This window comes from Biomphalaria glabrata, chromosome 13, assembly GCF_947242115.1.
Source record: "Biomphalaria glabrata chromosome 13, xgBioGlab47.1, whole genome shotgun sequence".
NCBI lineage: Eukaryota > Metazoa > Mollusca > Gastropoda > Planorbidae > Biomphalaria > Biomphalaria glabrata.
In genome coordinates, this window is record NC_074723.1 from 28,409,167 (window position 1) to 28,424,568 (window position 15,402).

Below are 15,402 nucleotides of genomic sequence, written 5' to 3' on the forward strand. Positions count from 1 at the left end.
TGCAAGAAAACGCTTTTGGCGTCAGGGCTTCGCCCTGAACTCCATTGATGAATAATGAGCTGTACTTGTCAGGAGAATGCGTTTCTGCATTGAAAAAAGCAAGAAAACGCTTTTGGCGTCGGGGCTTCGCCCCGAACTACATTGTGAAGAATAAGCTGTACTTGTCAGGAGAATGCGTATCTGCAGTCAAAAAAGCAAGAAAACGCTTATGGCGTCGGGGCTTCGCCCCGAACTTCACCATAGAACTTTATAGCGCTGCCACAGATGTTTTGTTTTTCGCCGAAGGTTGAGAAATGCTGCTTTTTTTATTCTCTTATATATATATATATATATATATATATATATATGTGTGTGTGTGTGTGTGTGCGTGCGTGTGTGTGTGTGTGTGTGTGCGTGCGCGCGCGCTGTATGCACGTTTATGCGTAGAGTTAGGGTTTACTGGGCGTTAGGGTTAGGGTTTGGAAAAAAATCGCCCCCCCCACTCCAAAGTTCTGGATCCGCTAGTGGGTCATTGGTTAATATGAATGACTAAATGCATGACGCATAGGACATAATCATCTTCTTTTTTGAAGTAACTTCTGTATCATATAAGATAAGAAAGATATGTAAGATGTTGATTAACAGTATATAATTGTTAGATCTAGAGATATTATACAGTTTCTGTAGACATAGTCAAGTCCAAGTAATTGCTCTAAGACTTCAGATATGTAGGCCTACTTGTGTGTCCAGATGTAGCTCAAGGCTTCCAATGAAAGCTAGGTGTCACATAATTTATGAACCATTTATTCTTAATGTGCCAAGAGATAGCCACATCTATCCAGATTTAGGCAAATGTGTCTAGAGACAAGACATATAATTTTAATGCAATTGACAATAATAGTAGCCTACATATTAGTAGTTATAGTAATAGTAGTTATTAATGATGTTATTCATGAAATAGAATCTCAACAGAATCTATTTTCAATTTTTCATGTTAAAAAGATTTGTTCAATATAAAAAAAAAAAAATTCCAGTCAACTAAACCTTTTGGTGGTATCCACCTATAGAAAGCCAGACTTTATTTTGTACTGCTGCTGTTTTCATCTCTTGTAGAAATGTACCTGTTATAGGTTCTGACAGATCTAAAGACTGTTCTTTTGATTCTCCAATATAATCACATGCTTCAGGGAGAAATACCATCTTGAATCAGAGAACAAAAGAAGTATAATCAAAGATTATTAGTTAAAAGAAATACTTGTATGATAAAACAATACAAAATACCAGAACAAGTAAACATTTAACCTTTTTTTTTAGACTCCTGATTAAAGCCTGTCTTGCAAACAAGTGAATAACTTGAGCAACAAAAGGTCTCAAAATTAATACATCTCTTAATGACTTTACAAATATGTCCAAATGAAATTTATGCTTAAATCTTCACATTCAAAATTATATTTTTTAGCATCAATAAATTTGCAACAACCAATTTTTTTTATTTTAATTGACTTATTGATTAAAAAAAAAAAAAAAAAAAAAACTTCAAGTATGGAGTGGGGGGGGGGGGGAGGAGAGAGAAGTCAATGGCAATAAAGAGGAAAGTGTTGTTGTTTTTTTCCATGCAATAATATTACTATTTAAAAACATGTCTGACATTTGTCTACACAATGGTTAGTTGTTAGGATCTGGTGACCTTAAGGCATCTTGCACCACACAGTGCTACAGCCTAGCAGAACCAGTGATGCTACTGATCCCAAACTGTATCTGCACCTGCTGTTCCTTTGAACACATCAGCTGCATGGAGAGGGGAGAACTGCTGTGTTGGTGACATAATTTCAACCATAGTTTATAACAAGGCTTTTAACTTATTTCTATGAGATGATCCATAGTCACTTTGCCACTAAAGAAGCCTAAGAGGTTGTTGGCTATGACAAACATGTTTTACATTTTACATTTGTTGCCAAAAGAACATCTACATCACTTGCAATGTGAACCTTGAGATGCTCATGAGTAAATGTTGGTCTTTTTTTTTTTTGTGATAGGCCTATCATTAGTCATTTTTTGTATTTCAAAACAAAATACACTTAAAAATTGTTAATAAAATTTTTGTTAGTCTAAATTGTTTTAAAATGCTTTAATTTTGCTTTGGAATAATTAAAATATAGAATAACTTTAACTAAGAAATCTGTATCATTAGACCTATTACCTGTGCTCCCATTGCACTTGCTTTGGATACTAGATTTAAAATTGTCTGTACATTGTCATTTTTCTGAGATGTGGCAGTCATCTGACAGACTGCTATCAAACTCTTCTGCCTGGCAGTGTTACCTTGACTGAATGCTGCCATATTTGTTAGTAAAGTCTCAGGCCTTCTAAAGATCAGCCGAAAAATGTTTTTGACTCCATATGAATGAAAATATCTATGCAGTATATGCATGAGTTTGTGAGATTACACTTAAATGTACAGGATGTTCAAATATATCTTTAAAAAAATATCTAATGTACAAAAATAATCTTCACTGGATTTTCTGCAATCAGAAGTAAATGTTACACATCTGGAGAAATGAATATAGATAACACATATATATAAGACATAAGAAGATCTATAGTCTAATAAAACGATAATAAGGCTTGTCTTTGAGTCTGAAGATTATTGAGGAATGCATGCAGTATTTCCCATGGCTACGCAGCCCCAGCTGCAACATGCATATTTTGTCACCAGCCCACACCCAGCACTTGTAAGCATAACTATTAGGAATGATACTATAAATGATAAAGCTAAAGGGAAATATAACAGATAGTCGTTTTGAGCATTCTATTAAAATAATTAATTTATTAAACTGCTTTACTGGTAAATCATTATGAAAAGATTACATCGCAATTTTATTGAATGTACCGCAGAGGATTCTGTGCAGCTTATATACTGTTATACATATCTATAATTTAATTCATCTAGATTTCTAGATCTATTTTCATAATCATATAATATTATAATCATAATGACAATTAAGTTTTAACCATTTTCTTTTCTGGAGAAAAATATGTTGCACCCTACTTCAGACTTCACCCTAGCCATTAATTTAAAATAGAGATCTAGAATAATCTAGATTATTCTAATTCTAGAATAGATCTATCTAGATTCTAGTTATCTAGATCTAAGGGTAGGCCTAGGCCCTAAATCATTTACTACTAGTTACTAGTCTACTTATTTTACTTATTATTAAATAGAGTGTCTAGAGTCTAGTAACTAACTAGACTCGTAGAGTAATAATACTATTAGTAATAGTAAGAAGGGTAGATCTAGTAAAAGACTCTAGACCTATTTTTTTTTTTTACTTATTATCATAACATGCCAGATCTAAAGTTCTAAACGGTAATAATATAATTTTTTTTTATTATCCTCTACTAAGTTAGCCTCTAGATCTAGAATCTAGATAAGATGTCTTTTTTTATATCTAATAATTTCTCTAGATCTTAAGTCAAACTTTTTAAAATTATAGAAATCGAAAGTAGGGCCAGTGTTTGATCAACCTGGCAGTTAGTTATCTATGGCCAGGTGCTCTTTGTTGTTGTAGTTGTTTTATAGGTTTAAAGGGGCGAGAATCAGTCAATCAACACACTGGTCGTCAAGGAATGGTAGTCTAAATTGAAGGCTATGGAATTGACTCAAATTACTTCGTGTTATCCATTTCCAAAATGAAAAGAACGCCAAGCAACATCAATGAGAAAAATACTCGAAAATGCAATACGTTGTTGAGCTTATTGTCAAGTCAAAAATTGTGAGCCTAATCATGGAGTGTTGATTGTTTTTGTTTAGCGCAATTTTATGCTTTTAGCTTTCTCAATGCACTATGATCCTATCACTTATCTGGACCAGTTGAGAAAGTCCATGTAATGCATGAGCCAGGAAAACATATGACTCGGCAGAATTTAAGTCATTGGTTAACATGCATGACGCGTAGGACCTAATCATCTTCGTTTTTGAAGTAACGTCTGTATTTTATAAGATAAGTTTGTTCGCGTAAATATGTAGACCCAAATAAGGAAAAAAAACGCAAAAGCTGGTTTCTTCCGATAGCCTAGGCATACAAATCAGGAAGACTGATCCATGTGTTGATAACCAACTTATCTTCCCTCTCCAGATCTTTCAAACCAGTTGTAAAGTAATATCCGCTTTCAAACCTTACGATCTATGAAGCCAATGGGGACACGACAATTCGTTCACGGACATTTCGTTCACCGACAAATCGTTCACACGACTATTCGTTCACCCGGCATATCGCTCACCGACAACTAGCTCACAGACAACTTGTTCACCGACAACTTATTCACCAAAATTTGGTTCATGACAAATAGTTCACACGACAAATCGTTCACTGACAATTCGTTCACCGACTAATTGTTCACAGACAAATCGTTCACTGTATAGTAACATATTGTTAATTCTATACATCCTCGTAGCGTGATTATTTGTTTACATTAAAACTTGTGTAGCTATTATTTCCTAAAAAAAAATGTGTATTAATATTATATGATATTACTTCATTGTTTGTTGTTTATGTTTTATGCGAAAGCAAAGGATCAGCAAAGCAAAGTTATAGCCTATGTCTACCTTGACAAAGACAGTCTCGTTATTATCATTATTAATTAGTAACGTCTACAGTAATTTATTATTAATCTGTGACAACAGAACATGGTGTCAGATTTGGTTTCAGATCTTGTGTCAGATCTGGTGTTAGATTAGGTGTCAAATCTAGTGTCACATTGCTTTAAAGTGCTGGTAACAGGTAGATCTAGATCTAGTCTAGTGGTTTCTAAATTTAAAATTGCTAAAAGTACATTTTATTTGTGGTGTCGTTAGTTCATGTTGTAAGATCTAGATATAGAATCTAGAATCAGTACGAATAATGGAATTATTCGATCCTCCTAAACCGTTGTCACTAGACGGTAATCTATCTGAAAGATGGAAAAAATGGAGACAAGGTTTTGAACTGTTTATGGTCGCCACTGAAAAGAATACGAAGCCCGAGCCAGTGAAGAAAGCTTTATTGTTACACCTGATCGGTGAACCCGCTCGAGACATCTACAATACTTTTCAAGTATGTGAAGATGAGACTGTAGACAAAGTAATTGAAAGGCTTGAGAATCATTTTTTGCCTAAGTCCAACACTGTGTATGACAGATTTAAATTCTTCTCAAGAAAGCAGAAAGACGGAGAAACGTTTGAACAGTATTATACTGATTTAAAGAATTTGGCAAAAGAATGCAAGTTTGACAACCTTCGATATGAACTGATCAGAGATAGATTGGTATGTGGCATACAGTCGGATCGAGTGAGAGAGAGACTTCTGAGAGATGTAGACTTAACTTTAGAGAGAGCAGCAAGCATAATTCGTGCTGACGAGCATACCCAGAACCAAATGATAGATATGAAAGGACTACATGTAGATGCTGGTAATAAATTAAAGAAGACAGAAGATAGAAAGCCAGCCAAAACCTCACAGGGAAAAATGGCAAAGAATCATGTAACAAGTTTCATTAGAGATTGCAGATCTTGTGGTGGATCTCATGGAAAATACCATTGCCCAGCATTCGGACAGACATGCCGAACATGTAAAAAAAGATATCATTTCGCTGTAAAATGTCGTTCGAAACACTTCAAGGCTGTTGATTTACTGGAAGATGAAAGTCAGTCAAGCCAAGTAAATGAGTTGTGTTTTGAGGCAATTGGTACTGACAACAATGTCAAAGTTTGGATGGTTGATGTCAATATTATGGGGAAAATAGTCAAAATGAAGATTGACACAGGAGCACAAGCTAATGTGATATCAGAGTCAACGTGGAACAATTTAGAAACTGATACTCAGTTAAAGAATTCAAATACTACCCTACGAGCATTGGGGGATGAAGCATTAGAACTGAAGGGAGTTGCATCGGTTCCATTTAAAGTCGGCGATGTAGAAGTTAAAGATGATCTGTACGTGATCAAGAAAAGTATAAATCCTATACTACGTTTGAAGACATCAATTGCTTTAAAACTAATTGAGGCAAAGAGAAATGTCGAAGTACACGATGTCAAGCAACAAAATGAAGTCCCACAAGTGTTGATGAAAAAAATATAATCAAGTATTCGAAGGACTCGGTACATACAAAATGAAACATCACATTAAACTGACGTCAGATACAAAACCAGTTATTCAATGTGAGCTCAGAGTTGCACCATCACTCTATGAAGAATTGAAAAGAAAACTCACACAAATGCAACAAGATGGAGTGATCGCAGAAGTTGATGAACCAACAGAATGGGTTCATAACTTGGTTATAGCAAAGAAAAAAGATAATTCTTTGAGGTTGTGTTTAGATCCACGAGAACTGAACAAATATATAACGAGAGAACATTTCACAATACCAACATTTGATCAAATCAATAGTTCACTGGGAGCAGCAAAAGTGTTTAGTATATTTGATCAAAAGGATGCATATTGGCAAGTGGAGTTGGATGAACCAAGCTCTTATTTATGTACATTCAATACTCCGTTTGGAAGATACAGATTCTTGAGAATGCCTTTTGGTATATCCTCAGCTAGTGAAGTATTACAGAAACGTGCTTATCAAGTATTCGGAGACATCCCAGGTGTACATATCATGTCAGATGACATTTCGATTGCAGCAAAAGATGAAAAAGAACATGATCAAATTTTTGAAAAGGTTCTGGAAAGAGCTAGAAAGAACAATGTAAAGTTCAACAAGAACAAGATACAATATAAACTTTCTGGTGTTAATTATCTCGGAAGATAAATTGGAGCAGATGGTATTCGTCCAGATCCAGTTAAATCAAAGCAATAATGGAGATGCCAGCACCAACAGATCGAACAGGAATTCAAAGACTGCTAGGGATGTTGAACTTTCTGTCAAGTTTCATTCCAAACATATCAACAATTACCAGTCCATTGCGTGAATTGCTAAAGAAAGATGTATTGTGGCAGTGGAATGCAGAGCAAGAAAATGCTTTCCAACTAATAAAGAAAACACTTAGTGAAGCTCCAGTTCTGCAATTGTTTAACCCTGAAAAACCAGTTACTATTCAGTGTGAAATGGTTGGGAGCGTGTTTAATGCAAGAAGACAAACCAGTTGCGTATACGTCAAGATCATTGACAGAAACAGAGTGCAGATATGCACAAATAGAAAAGGAAATGTTAGCTATAGTGTTTGCAGCTCAACATTTTCACCATTATATTTTTGGAAGAACTGTGACTGTACAATCAGATCACAAACCTTTGCAAACTATTGTGACGAAGCCTTTACACAAGATTTCACCAAGACTTCAGTTGATGATGTTAAGACTGTTGAGATATCAATTAACAGTAACTTACACTTCAGGTTCAAAAATGCAAATAGCTGATACGTTATCGCGTGCGTACATCAATGGTAAAAAAAAAATAAAATTCAAATGATGACATGGTTATGAGAATTCATAGCGCAACAGCACAGTTTCCGGGAAGTGATCAGAAGATTATTGAAATTAGAAGGAAAACTGAATCTGATGCTAAATTAAAACTTGTAATTAATTATGTCAGAGAAGGTTGGCCAAAGATAAAAACTCAAGTTCATGAAACAGTGAAAGTGTATTGGTCATTTAAAGACAGTATTCATGAAGAGAATGGAATATTGTTTTATGAGAACAGAATTATAATTCCTTCAAGTATGAGAAATGAAATTCTCGACAAGTTGCACATAGGTCATTTTGGTCTTGAGAAAACCAAATCAAAGGCAAAATAGAGTGTGTTTTGGCCAGGATTGTCCAAAGATATTTTTTCGACAATAATGAAATGCGCAACATGTGCAACGTTCAAAAGAAATAATGGGAAGGAAAAATTGCTACCTCATGCTGTACCAGACAGACCATGGAAAAAGGTTGCGACAGATTTGTTTGAATGGCGAAACAATGACTATTTGCTAGTTGTGGACTATTTCTCTAAATACCTTGAAATAAAACGACTGGAGAACAAAACAGCAGAATGTGTTATCAGGGCAATGAAAGGTATTTTTGGTAGACATGGCATACCAGAAGAAATAGTGAGCGACAATATGCCATTCAATAGCCATCAATATAGAGAGTTTTCTTCTGAATGGGGTTTCAAGATAACAACATCAAGCCCCAGGTACCCTCAATCAAATGGACAAAGTGAGGTGTATGTTGGTATCGTAAAGCAGATATTCAACAAAGCATACACAAGTGGGAAAGATCCATATCTCGGTATGCTCGAGTATAGAAATACTCCGATAAGCGGACTGCTTTATTCGTCATCGCAACTGCTGATGAGTATAAGACTCAGGGACATCATTCTAACTGATCCCAAACTATTGAAACCATCGGTAGCTGAAAATGCAGAGACATTACTCAACGAACGACAGATGAAAAGCAAAGTGAAACACGATGCAAAAGAAAGGTTACCTAAAGACTACTCTGTCGGGGAGAAGGTGAGAGTTCGTCTAGAACAAACATGGCAGAAAGCAGTCGTCATTAAGAAACATCAATCACCCAGATCTTACATCATAAAGACAAATGATGGAAAAACAAACAGACGAAATCAACGGTTTTTAAACAAGAGCTACAAAGAAGACATCTCTGGATACTATGATACAGACGAAGACAATGAACAGCAAACTGTTAGAACAAACGAAACAGACAATTATAAACCAACATCTAGAGAACTTGTTGTGCCGATCCAGACAACCAGAAGTGGTCGAGTTGTCAAAATTCCTTGTAAATATAAGTCTTAAGAACTTTATAAGGAAGGATGTGATAATAGCTTCAAAAGGAAGGATGTACTAATATTATATGATATTACGTCATTGTTTGTTGTTTATGTTTTATGCGAAAGCAAAGGATCGGACGGAAATAAAAAGTTAGTTATATGTCTACCTTGATAAAGACAGTCTCGTTATTATCATTATTAATTAGTAACGTCTACAATAATTTATTATTAATCTGTGACAACAGAACAAAATGTGATTGCTTTACACTTATACTGAACGAAATTTTGGAGGGAGCTTTAAACTCAAAATTCCCTTTGGCTACGCTATTGAAATTTGGTGACTATCGTTTGCATTTTTTGTTTTGTTTTATAGAAGAGGAGGGGTAACCTCAAAACCCCCTGGAGGGAGATTTTAAACTCGAAACTCCCCTTGGCTGCTCTGGGGCAAGTGATGGTTTAACATTTAAATTTCACCTAAAATAAACAAAACTAAATCAAAAAATCAGTCACAAAATTCATTGCGGGAATTCTATAAGGGCATTCGGGCAAAAGACCGGTGGACCGATACCCATTTAGTCACAGAAAGTTCCGCATGAATGCCAGTAAACTGTTTTTAGACTTATTATATCCTCTTGAAAAGCAACACTTTAAGCATGGTGATTAAAAAAAATATAATATATTTTACTTTTTCAAGTCTAATACTAATCTAAAGCATTGTCGAAAATACCCTACATCCGTAGGCCTTTATAGTGCTTTTTGTAGACATCAGTTCGTTATACACACTAAACTATTAACAAGAAACTTAAGGCCTTTTTTTCTTATAGAGATCGACGTTAGTGTGAATATATTCGAATGAATCTTTACACGAACAAAAAAAAAAAAAACAACAACAAAAAAAAAAAAAAAACGTTTCAAGTCCTATAGATGACATGTCTAGTCACATACGAAATCTGATTGGTTTGGTGGAGTTTTGGCATGACCTCGAGTTGGCCCCGCTACGAAGTCCTTCACAAAGTGCAGAAATGTGTTGATTGGAATCTAAAGAATGGAAAAAGAAGGAGCAGGGAATAAGTAAGATAGAAAGCAACTAAAGCTTGAATCCTGTGCAGAAAAAAAAGTATAAATGTTTTCTCGCAAGCATTCATAGAGATTCATTAACGTAATGATGACAGCATTTGTGAATGAACAGGCTAAATGCCAAAAGACGACAAAAATATAGACATAGGCCTAAGTCGAAATACAAAGAAGCTTTGCTAAAATGTGAAACCATCTTGACAGCATTTGTTGTCTGAACGTAAGTATATTAAGTATATTAAACAAGTGAGCTTAATGTTCTGTTGTGTGTGTAGTCAGCTCTAAGATGCAGACAGTCAAACTAGATTTCCAAGTTACCTTGTGGGTAAAGTAAAGTAAAATTCCCCTTTCAGACCTTGCGATCTATAGCGCACATGTCACGTGTTTCTTTGTCCAATGGTAAACAAGCGGGGTGTCATGTAGCTGGCACAACGACTAACCGGCTTTACTTCCACCAACTATAGTCAGGTGCCCGTTAGAGTTGGGGTGGACTCAAAATCCCGAAATTCAAAATCCAAGTCTTCACCAAGATTCGAGACCAGGACCCCATGTTCGGCTTAAACACTCAACCACCGCGGCCCCATGAGCTTCTGATATGGGCAGTTAAATAATGGATGGTGAACAGATGTATTTTTAAGTCCATCCCGGTATACCTTAGAAAATGGCGAGGAGTGAATGTGAATGATAAACAATATGTTCGTTGAAGTAGAATCTTTAGATGCATTGAATGTGAATGTCAAGTACATGTATATATTAATGTATGTCGTAGCAGGAATTGTATCACATTAAGAGATTCCACATTCCAATCGTTATAATGTATTCATTTTGTAATAGCGCTTATCTGATAGTTTCAAAATCATCTAATAAATTATTCATCTAGCTAACTACTTTCGATACATTATTAAACTTTACCCAACGCTTTTGAGGACAGGTATTATTGGATACCCATCATATGGCATACAACTTGTTGGCCAGATTATATATAAATTCCCGGGCCGATTTTGACACCCAGTCCGCCCCTGTCTACGCCCATGATGGAAGATTTTATAGTTATCTAATGTTTCTATTTCATGCTTGTGTTCACTAAGCCTAAGAAGCAGCATGGTATAAAGGCGACTAATTCAGCTTATAACACTACTTCAGTCAAGTACAATTTCTTTCCCTTGTTCGAGATACTAAACAAAATAATTAATTTCCAATAGTTAATTACCTAACTAGTTATGAAAAAAATGTTGATTCTTGTGTTGTCTGTTAAAAGAAATAGTTGTGCAAAATTTCAGCTTGATTCGAGATTGGGTGTGGGTGAAATAACGTGTACAAACTTTTTACCAGACAGAGTGAGTTGTTATACGCTCTGTAAAAAAAAAGAGTCATTTATGTACCAGCATATTTACAATATGGTATTACCTTTGAACAGTTTTACTATCATTCATTCATAAACGACTTCTAATAATTCATACACAATAGAAACATTAGACACTTCAATTCTTATAGTAAACAAAAGTATGTGAGTCTTTTTGTGAAGTTTGCACGAGAGAGGAAGATTGTATTTAATTGCCAAGGGAACAAAATAGTTCTTCTGTTTTTTGTTGTAAAGGTGACTTGTCTATTTTCTCTGGGTATATTATAGATTGTAATCATGATCTAGAGGATGTTACCTTATGTCTAAAATCTGTTTTTTTTGTTGTTTTTTTTTTGCTTTCTTAAAAATGTTTTTTTTTTTAGTAGATGTTCAAGTGGAGTTTGTTGCCACTGATCTTAATAACTGTTAATACTTGATATATGTGAGTTATAGCCCTTAGTCATTGTGAGTTATGTGTCTTTTGTTGGGAACAAGTAGTTCTGCCCAAGATGGCGTCCAGTGATGAATGAATAAAAGTGTTCGGCCCAACAACGACATTAGTGGCCTTGATTCTTCAATACTTAATTAACAATAACAGCAATTAGGATTTCACTAAGTTTAGTTTTAATTCCCTTAACCAGCAAAGTTTTGTTTCGCCTGTCTAGTAGTTCTTTTTTTAGACTTAACTTGTAGTTCTTCACCACTTTTACCTACCCCTTACTCTGTCGAACCGTTGGGGCACCACACAAGATCTGTTGACCGTCTTTCTTCATTCCTCTGTCTGGCAACGTTGGGTTCATGTAAATTAAAATAAGACATTATAACCCAAAGGTATGGATTTGTCCTTAATGATGTTACGCCACGAAATATCTATCTAATGTTGATGCTGTTGCCTTTTCTATTTTAAACGAGTCTACAATAACAGAATGTAATAGTTGTCTACAAGTGATTCACTAAAATATCGTGTGATATTATTATTAAAACAGGGTTTTTTTTTTATTTACCATCAAGCCGCTCTGTGTGCAGTCAACTTGTAGACTAACTAAAAAAACAAAACGGCTGGGAGAAATTAGACTTGAGTTAATTCATCGCTAATTAAAATTGTGTCAATACTAGATTCGTTTTTCAATACACCGTAAGGAACAAAGAATAATCTCAACCTGACGAGCTCATGGACTAAAATTATGTAACTTATATTTTAACTCTTTCTCTCCGTCATTATTTACCACATTCTGGTGGAATCAATGCTGGTATCGTCAGTTAGGAGAGAAAGAGTTAATAACTGTTTGATGCTTGTTCAAGGGGCGCTGTGGCAGAGGGGGGTGTCGAGATTGAATCTCGGTGAAGAGTTTGAACTCCGGAATTTTCAGGACGCCCCTGAGTCCACCCAACTCTATAGTAAATTAAAACGGTAAATCGTTGTGCTGGACACATGACATCCTTGTTTACCGCCGGCCATAGAAACAGATGAGCTTTAGATCGTCTTCCCCCTATAGATCGCAAGGTCAAGGTCTCAAAGGAGTGGGCCTACATTTACTTTTTGAATGATGTTCATGATTGCAGACATTCGCTTCTCCAAATGGCATTACTTTGTAGTATCGTTGTCGCCTAAATACAAAACGAAACTAGAAACTAAAGTTTCAATTTTCTTAATTATTTAGAAAGACACATTTTTTAAAATAAAGAACAAAACTATATACTGCTATATTGGATTAAACGTAAATCTAACAGGCAAAATAATGAAAAGTCTTAGAATAAAAAAAAAGCTTATCTAAGGGAAAGAACTCCACACCTACAACAACAACTCTCAACAACGTAGAAGTTATTTCACTTTTCGATATCAAACAGAATTATTAATTACCAAATAATTAATTTACTAATTGTTTTTTTAAATTGATTCATGATTTGTTAAGTACAATAAATAGCTCCAGCTGTAATAACCTGCCCAGTGTGCAGCCGAACATTCCGGGCTCACATAGGTCTCACCAGCCACTTAACGAGGCACAAAACCCCAGTGCAAAGCCCTCAGCCCCCTGGATGACAAAAGTGGTCATCATCGAACTATTGATAGAAATAATTGCTTAAAGTATTAACTTGATCCGAGCATGGATGTGGGAGAAATAACGTGTGCAATCATCTTAGTGGACAAAACCCCCACAGGATTACCAGGATTAATGCTGGTATCAAACAAAATAATTAATTATTTAATTGTTATATTGATTTATGTATTGTCTCCGACAATGAATAATTGTTCAAAGTTTCAACTTGATCCAAGAATGGTTGTGGGAGAAATAACGTTTTCAAACTTTTTACCAGACAAATAGACAAACAAAGATAATAGAAGCTAATTTTTTACATGACAAACAGACAGACAAAGTGAGTCGATATAAAAAAAAAAACTACTTATCATTAGTTAAAAGACAACTAAAAAAAAACTACTTATCATTAGTTAAAAGACAACTAAAGCAAGGTGTTGTAAATAGTGTGAACGCAAACATCCCCCAGCACGCTATCAAAATGTTCGGACTATGCAATCATATCATGGCAGGGGTTTACAAATGAAAACATGCACCTTTACAGTGGAGACTTTTGGTTATGAGATTCTGTATTTGTCACTGCTAGACAGAAGGAATCACAACGAATCGACTTATTGACTAAATGACTATATACATTAAAGTTTTCGCTTCTATGGTATTTATATAGAAATCTGTTACCTGTCAAATTAAATGTCGTTGTAATGTTTTGTTATGTATAACGCACACTTGTAAGACACATTTCCTCTAGGATATTATTATTATTATTGTTATTATCATTATTGTTATTATTATTATCATTAAGTTAGAAAAGAACGAGTATTTATTCTCTGGCGCTGCCAGGGTTGAGTTTCGTTAAAGGGAAACAAAATTCATTGTAGTCCATTTATTAGTTTCCACTGAGGAATTTTCTGGTGATGTGGCAGGTCTACAGTAGTACCACCCCCTGAAAGGCAACGAGGATGTTCCTAGAAATGTTATTATTATTATTATTACGATTATTGTAGAAATAAATTAATTTTCATTTTCTGGCACTGCCAGAGTCGAGCTTCGTTAAAGGGAAACAAAATTCATTGAAATCCCCTCAACAGTTACCACTGAGGAATTTAAGGCTTCATCTACTGACCAACTGATGACCAATCTAGAGGTGTGTGTCTATTGTGTCTATACAAGCGTGAGCCAAGTTGTGATATTGAGAAGTCTGTTCTAAGATCAAACCAGCATGTCGCAAAAAAAGAACTGTTTTAAGTCGTACTTGTACTACTGTATAACAAAAGGAATTCTCTCCTACTTGTAGGCCTACTACTGTATAACAAAAGGAATTCTCTCCTACTTGTAGGCCTACTACTGTATAACAAAAGGAATTCTCTCCTACTTGTAGGCCTACTACTGTATAACAAAAGGAATTCTCTCCTACTTGTAGGCCTACTACTGTATAACAAAAGGAATTCTCTCCTACTTGTAGGCCTACTACTGTATAACAAAAGGAATTCTCTCCTACTTGTAGGCCTACTACTGTATAACAAAAGGAATTCTCTCCTACTTGTAGGCCTACTACTGTATAACAAAAGGAATTCTCTCCTACTTGTAGGCCTACTACTGTATAACAAAAGGAATTCTCTCCTACTTGTAGGCCTACTACTGTATAACAAAAGGAATTCTCTCCTACTTGTAGGCCTACTACTGTATAACAAAAGGAATTCTCTCCTACTTGTAGGCCTACTACTGTATAACAAAAGGAATTCTCTCCTACTTGTAGGCCTACTACTGTATAACAAAAGGAATTCTCTCCTACTTGTAGGCCTACTACTGTATAACAAAAGGAATTCTCTCCTACTTGTAGGCCTACTACTGTATAACAAAAGGAATTCTCTCCTACTTGTAGGCCTACTACTGTATAACAAAAGGAATTCTCTCCTACTTGTAGGCCTACTACTGTATAACAAAAGGAATTCTCTCCTACTTGTAGGCCTACTACTGTATAACAAAAGGAATTCTCTCCTACTTGTAGGCCTACTACTGTATAACAAAAGGAATTCTCTCCTACTTGTAGGCCTACTACTGTATAACAAAAGGAATTCTCTCCTACTTGTAGGCCTACTACTGTATAACAAAAGGAATTCTCTCCTACTTGTAGGCCTACTACTGTATAACAAAAGGAATTCTCTCCTACTTGTAGGCCTACTACTGTATAACAAAAGGAATTCTCTCCTACTTGTA

At 35.2% G+C, this 15,402-nt stretch overlaps 1 protein-coding gene across 10 annotated transcripts in view; it reads right to left on the reverse strand.

Annotated features, from left to right (window-relative positions):
• LOC106077806 (deaminated glutathione amidase-like) overlaps nucleotides 1–11,878 on the reverse strand; it is a 28,569-nt gene extending 16,691 nt beyond the window's left edge. The window contains exons 1-4 of one of the 10 annotated variants that reach the window (XM_056008772.1): nucleotides 11,864–11,878; nucleotides 9,679–9,771; nucleotides 2,180–2,528; nucleotides 1,024–1,179 (exon numbers count right to left, since the gene is read on the reverse strand). In XM_056008772.1, coding sequence (XP_055864747.1) covers nucleotides 1,024–1,179; nucleotides 2,180–2,410 — 387 coding nt within the window. In that variant the 5' untranslated portion in view covers nucleotides 2,411–2,528; nucleotides 9,679–9,771; nucleotides 11,864–11,878. Of the gene's footprint in view, nucleotides 1–1,023; nucleotides 1,180–2,179; nucleotides 2,529–2,991; nucleotides 3,151–3,187; nucleotides 3,204–3,292; nucleotides 3,496–9,678; nucleotides 9,772–11,863 lie in introns of those variants that run through there. The other 9 variants (XM_056008776.1, XM_056008773.1, XM_056008777.1 and 6 more) reach the window with 9 other exon arrangements.
• Nucleotides 11,879–15,402: the final 3,524 nt, after the last annotated feature.